Genomic DNA, 6,429 nt, shown 5'->3' with positions numbered 1-6,429 from the left:
AGGATGACATTCATCGGATTTTCTTGTATTTCTTTCGTTTGAGATCGCCGGAACCGAGATGGCGGAATGTGCGATGGCATATTCTTTGCGAAAGGATTCATCTTCAGCAAATCCACTTCGCCGGTCGCCGGAGAAAAGGAATTGCCTCGGGTAGGGTTGACACTTTGCCGCACTTTTCAAACAAGGAGTTTGCTAGCAACCACTAAGAGGGAGAGAGAGAGAGATAGAGCAAACGGCAAACATTCTCCATCAAACACTTTGACGTTATGTCGTCGCCTCAACTTCCTTTCGTAGTCGTCATTACTTTCTTTTTTCTTATTTTAATGAACTCGAGCCCGAAGCCAGCCTGAACGCCGCCGGGCCCTTGATGGCCATTTGTGGTGCTTCGTTACTACTTTTTCCTCCTTTCGCAGCACGGGAGAGATGCAAGGGAATCGGGGTGCACATGTAAACGCCTCTAACTGGCACCGACTGCTAAGCGACTGCTGTTCTCGCAACGATTCAATGGGCTATGATCGGAACGTTTGCCATTGGCCCCGCGCACCATATTGTGCACACCCGTCCACTCGTCCGTCGGACAAGCAGCTGGTCCAGAACACAAGAAATGGCGCACGGAACATAACGCCCCGGGCGCTAGAGCTTCATCACTTTGACACCAAATAATGCTTTGCCCAACCTCCCTAGCACCTCCTGTGCTCCGTTGGTGCTGGGAACACATTTTCTCATATTTTTATTCCTTTTCTGTTCCTCCGGCCCGACCCGACCTGTCGATGGCACCGATGATGTTGTCGACACTTTGCAGCTCCTTACGCGCGCGCCAATTCAGCTTTCGCAGTTGCCACGGGCGAACCGGATTTTCCGGAGTCGCTACCCGTGAATGGCGCTACTTCTACGCTTGTAACCAAAAAGGGTGCCGACGGCAACGGTGCTCGGGTACACATTTCCGGTCACTGGGTGCAGTAGCCGATTTTGGGCCTGCACCCGGCAGACTGCGGAATGGATGCTGCTTTCCGGTGGGACAACTTTTGTTTGCCGCTCCGTTACACTTTTCTTAAAGTTGGGCCCCGGCTTGGTACGGCCCCAGACGCGAGCAGAGCTTCCGGACAAACTTCCGGGAAAGTGGAGCCAAAGTTTCGCCCCTTTTCGGGGTTAAAGTTTCATCCGGCGAACCCCGGCGAAGAACTGCGGGAGGGGGGCCTTCTGAAACGCCAACCATGTAGTTCTTCTTCAGGGCAAAACTTCAGGACCCGAGTACGCTTTTCTGCTCAAATTGAGGCTCAATCATGTTTGAGTGTACATTTTTCGAACACTCACCGGTGGAGCGTAGGAGATGTAATACTTGAGCCGGCATTACGCTCAAACGAAACCGGAGTCCCTCCCCCCCTCCCAAAAGAAACGAAGGACAACATCCAGAAGGGCGCGAAATGGCCCGAAATGGCCATTTGGCGAATGCAAACACTCAGCACGCTTCCCTCGCTTCGATCGCCGGCTCAACCAATTGACGGACTGCCACTTGGCTGTACTAACACAATTACTCTGCCGCGTCTGCTTTCGCATGCCCAGGACATGCGTTACGGCGCAGTGCAGTGAGCAATCCCGGGACTTCAAACTTGTCGCACAGTCGCATCCGGTTCCCGGCCGGCAGTCAGTCAGCGCGCCACTCACCAGCCGGCGAATGGAGAGCCTGTCAGCTGATGGCTGCGACAGGCGGCGAGAGCAAATGTTATTTTACAATTATTTCTCAAGTGGCCCGCCAAAATGGCGTTTCCGTGCCGCGTTCCCGCTCTCTCTCTCTCTTTCGAGATAATGGGATAATAAAAAGGACTCACCACGCCGGCGGAGTCTGTGGCGTTAGCAAAAGTCAAAAAAGTGCTCCCGGAAAGCAAACCACTCGACAGTAGTAGCCTCCTTCGATGGAGTGTTCGTGTGACACAGCCGCTAGCCCGCTCGTAGCAAGCCACGAACGAACGAGTTTCTCCACACAACACTCTCGAAGCTCCTCCAGGCTCCGCTCAAGGTCCAAGCCAAAGTGCCGTGCCGTGTGTCCTCATGCTGGCCAGTATCCCACCTTCGATAACGACCATGCAGCGTCCGCGATGACAATTCGACATTATTTACCAACTGCTTCACACCAGTTAGTCCTCCGTATGTCCCGGCATCACTCGGGCTGACAAATGTCAACCAGATAGAATAGTCCGCTGCATGCTTGGATCCAACGTCACGTTTCAATCATTCACCATTCAGCGACCAGCTCTGTCTTGGGGCGGAGTCTGGACATTAACTGGGGACATATGGGGCCATTAATCTCCCCGCCATCAGCAGCCCACCCCCCGGCCGTTTTGCTTTAATCTAATCGGGAAGCGGCCATTATCCGTGGAGTGACAAACGTCCCGAAATGAAGGCATCCAGTCCTGTGCGCGTGGTTCTGGGAGTGGGATGAGGTCGGCCATAAAAATATTACACCATTGCGTCCACAGAGAGCAATCCCCGTCACGATGGACGCCAATCGTTCCCATCTCCCACGGTGGTTCCGGGTGCGGATGTAATCAAAAACTCGTTAACCGTTCACCGAGTGTGTCCGGTGTCGTCGTCCTTCGTAGAGTTGTTTGCGACAACAGAAGCAGTTTCGCTCCTGGAGAAATTGGAGTGCTCAAGTGGCGGCGCAAGATTGCGACGAATCCAGACTTCTCCAGCGAAAGGAAAGCGATGAAAGTTGCACACAAAAAAGAAAGCGCCCTCCTTGATGGGGACGGAATACGCCAAGTCCAAGTCGTTGCATAATGGGCGGCGGACGTCGTCGCGACTCTAATCGTGCTTTGCTTGGCGATAAATTCCGAACAGATTTTCGCTCCAATAGACTGTGAACGCGAGGAAAGGTAGTTGAACCCAGGAGTCGCATGGATTGGGCGTCAGGATTTGCTCCAGAGTCGGCAAGCCTTAATCGTCAAGTCCGATCAATCGACCAATCCTGTGAACCGCAGGGACTCACCTGTCTCCAACAACAACCGAACAACGCACGAATCAACACATCCAATTACACTTCACTTTACAAATCATTTATTTCCGCTAAACCGGGTTTCAAACACATATATTATCCACTTAGTGTCTACTACTACGCTGTGTGTGTGTGTGTATCTATGCCTGTGTGTGTATACGATCGATAGGGCACATAGTCCAGTACGGGTTGCGTCCATCGGCCGGGGCCGGGCCTAGATGGACGACCGTTTAAATCAATTGTTACTACTGCTACTGCCTTCAGCAGAGACCGACCCGTGCGCTGATTCTACAACTTCGGGTCGCACGTGGAATGGCCACACGGGGGTAACGTTCACGTTCCAAATATATCACAATATCAAACAGGTCCATTGTGCCGACCTCGTACCTTCGCTTCGCGACCACGTGTCGCCACATCCTTATTTTGGTATTGACGGGCTTCCCGTGAGGAACAGACGCCTCCTTCGGCTACTCCCGATTCTAGTCCGCAGCTTCCGGGGCCGCGGTATATTACGCTCTCCTGCTCGCCCCGGCGGCTGTGTAGGGAACTTGTTCCGTTGGGCTTTTTTGGCTCTTCTTTCGCGTCCGTGCCTCCTCGACCTCCGTACGAGGGTAGAGCGGCCGGTGAACGGCGAGGCAATGAGAGCACTATTTACACGCACTATTTGTGGTACAGTATTTACAAACTCGTCCGGGGCCCTCCGCCCGGGTCGGCTGCCATCGTTCACCGGGTTGCGGTGAACCAGCTGTCACTGGCAGAGCCCTGGTCAATAGTTCGTCCCCCGGGCGAAACGGTGGCCGTCTACCGGCGACGCCGTCTCCGGCAGCCACCGTCGGTGGCGGTGGCGATGGCTTCGACGGCAACCGGCGGCGGCAACTACGAGCAGATGTCGAGGTCGGAAAACAGCTTGGAAAACTCGTTCAGCGTGCTGTACGTGTCGTAGTCGTCCGTGTGCTTGCACTTCGTCGGGATGTTCTGCGGCCGTGGCAGTGACAGCGGAACCGGAAGCATCTCCGGCATCACCGAGTGGTGCGTTATCAGGGCGCGCAGCGAAGAAAACTCCTTCATGAAACCCTGCAACGGGAAAGCGTGACGTTAGCGGGCGGAACTCACCGTTGGAAGGCTACCCGCGGGAGAGTACCACAGTGCCACCGTATTTATCGCACTTTCTTCACTGCTTGTCAAATATTCGGTTGAAAATAGTGCCATCGTTGACGCCTCGAAACTGTAATTAACGATCGCTACTCGTTGGAAGTCAAGCATCCTCCAAATGACGCTTTTTAAACGCAGCAAAGCAAAGAGCAACCATTATTAAAGTCGCCTGGCCGCTTTGGCCAAACAAACATCAAAAAGCGTTCAAAGTAAATCAACTGGAAGCTCTAGCTTTTTTATGTTTGCCAGCTCAATAACCACAAAACGGCCCATTCAGCGGACTCGCGGGCTTTGATTACGTTCCCGTGGGAGAGAGGAATCCAGGCGTGCCCGGCATTTGCATAGTGATTTATGGAAATAGAACATACCGATTGAAAAATGGGTTCCCGGCCACTCGGTAGTCCCGACAAAAAAAGGGCTTTGAATATCGTATTTCGCGTTGTACAAACATATTTGCACTCCGCCGGAAGCTGGCTGGGGCCTCATCAAAAAGTGTTATGATTAGAGCTGGTGAGCGGTGGTTCCCGGAATGGGTCCCACAGGTGGGACACATTGGTTACAAATTGAATAAAATTGTTTGTCCACTTCTCGTTCACAGCTCCCAGGCCCAGGCCTGATGGGGCTTTAATATCCTGACCCTGCTGCCGGTCCACTGGACGATGCATATGATTGTTCCTAATTGGGGTGCCTCGCTCTTTTCTACAGGGATAGTTCGGTAGTGCTCCACCAGGGGTCGTTTGGACCACAATGTTTGCTAAATTCCCTCAAGAGTCGCCGAGCCACCAGGTGTAACCGGAGAAGGACCAAACAAGGTCGCCCTCCGATTACGACCTGAAGCCGGAGCTGGGCTGAGATTTTTTGGGTGGAGTGACCACCACCAGCACCCAGGAGGAGGTTAGGCCATAAATTACCTTAATTTTATATCCACGCTCGGTTTTCATAATTAAATAGTGCACCACCTTTGGGCCCGGTCCGGGCGGCACCCGGAGCGAGAGGGCGAAGCAGCCGTGCTTGGTGGCGCTGCGGCGCACCAGGAACGCACCGGGGCTCTGCTGCGTCAGGACCTCGAGCGAAACCTCGCGCGGCAACCCGGCCTGGAACCAGGCGGCCCGATCCAGCTCCTCCTCGCGATCGTCGCCGGCTCGCCCAGTCGGATCCCCCAGGCGGCCGGCCACGCTGCTCAGGCTGTCGGCGTGCTTCGGTGGCTGCGGGAAGACCGGGAAGCGCTTCGGGCTCGAACTGGCACTGTTTGTCTGGCGGATCAGGTTGCGCTTGAACTCGTACTCGACGCCGAGAGCCTCGGCCGACGCCGGCGGGAGCGCGCGCTGCGACCCGGCGAACGACTGTTTGCACGAGTCCCCGAACTTGCTCGACACGATCTGGTCCAGGCTGGCCAGGATGCTAGTTCGCTCGGGCCGCTCGGTCCGCTGCTCCTCGGACAGGATGTCGTTCAGCCGGCGCTGCGGCGACGTGGGCGATGATTTATGGCACATCAGTGGTAAGCTGTCCTCCGTGCTGCGCAGAAACCCGAGCGCGAACCGTTTTATCTGCGAACGAGAAACGAGACGGCGAATGAGATGGATTTCCATGCGCGGTGTCCAGGTGTCGCTACCAAGCGGGAGTCTAGCGTCGGTCTCTGCCAATTCGTCATTCTCGTTATTCGTGACGCACCACGACAAGGACTCGAATGGCGCACGCACGTACGTCCTTCCCCGAGAGGTAAGGTCCCGGTTACGACCCGGGCGCTGGCCACATGTGTTCCCAGTTACGATGATTGACACTATCAATGGCAAACCATTTGTCTCCGGCGCGGCGTAACTAATGGCTGTACTTAGAGAATATGGTTCCCGAGTCGCCGATTGCGATACTTCAAGTTTCCTGAGAGCCTAATTCATTTTGAAATTCACAAGAAAAACATCGTGCCGTTTTATACGTCGATGATCTTGATCTAGTTCCCGACAGAGCTCTATTGAATGAGATCGAAGAGAATATGCTTTGAGAGGTTCTTTCCCCTCCTATCGAACCTATCAATCTTTATATTTTCAAGGACATTGATCCAGAATCTTCCAATGAATTAGAACCAATTTTTTTCTTCTGAACTGAAAGGAACTTATTTGCGCCTGATTGGCGCCTTTACGTTGAACTTACAGCAATAGCTTAGGGCGTAAAGGCGCAACTAATCAAAACTAGCGTAACAACCGCAGTAGCTGGTAACCGATGTACAAGGTGCAATTCAAAATTCCAGGACTTTTATAATTTCCCATCTTCTAGTAGCGCCATCT

The 6,429-nt window shown here is 53.7% G+C and overlaps 1 protein-coding gene across 1 annotated transcript; it reads right to left on the bottom strand.

The window, feature by feature from the left end:
- Positions 1 to 3,871: 3,871 nt before the first annotated feature.
- LOC128276425 (EGFR adapter protein-like) lies at positions 3,872 to 5,694 on the bottom strand (the record flags this gene model as incomplete). The annotated part of the gene is made up of 2 exons (XM_053014887.1): positions 3,872 to 4,069; positions 5,059 to 5,694. Coding segments are annotated over 2 exons (834 nt in total), but the record flags the coding sequence as incomplete, so codon positions are not given.
- Positions 5,695 to 6,429: the final 735 nt, after the last annotated feature.

The sequence above is a fragment of the Anopheles cruzii genome, unplaced genomic scaffold, assembly GCF_943734635.1.
Source record: "Anopheles cruzii unplaced genomic scaffold, idAnoCruzAS_RS32_06 scaffold01159_ctg1, whole genome shotgun sequence".
NCBI classification, from domain to species: domain Eukaryota; kingdom Metazoa; phylum Arthropoda; class Insecta; order Diptera; family Culicidae; genus Anopheles; species Anopheles cruzii.
Note: the sequence above shows the minus strand (reverse complement) of the source record. Positions and strands in the feature narration are given on the sequence as shown.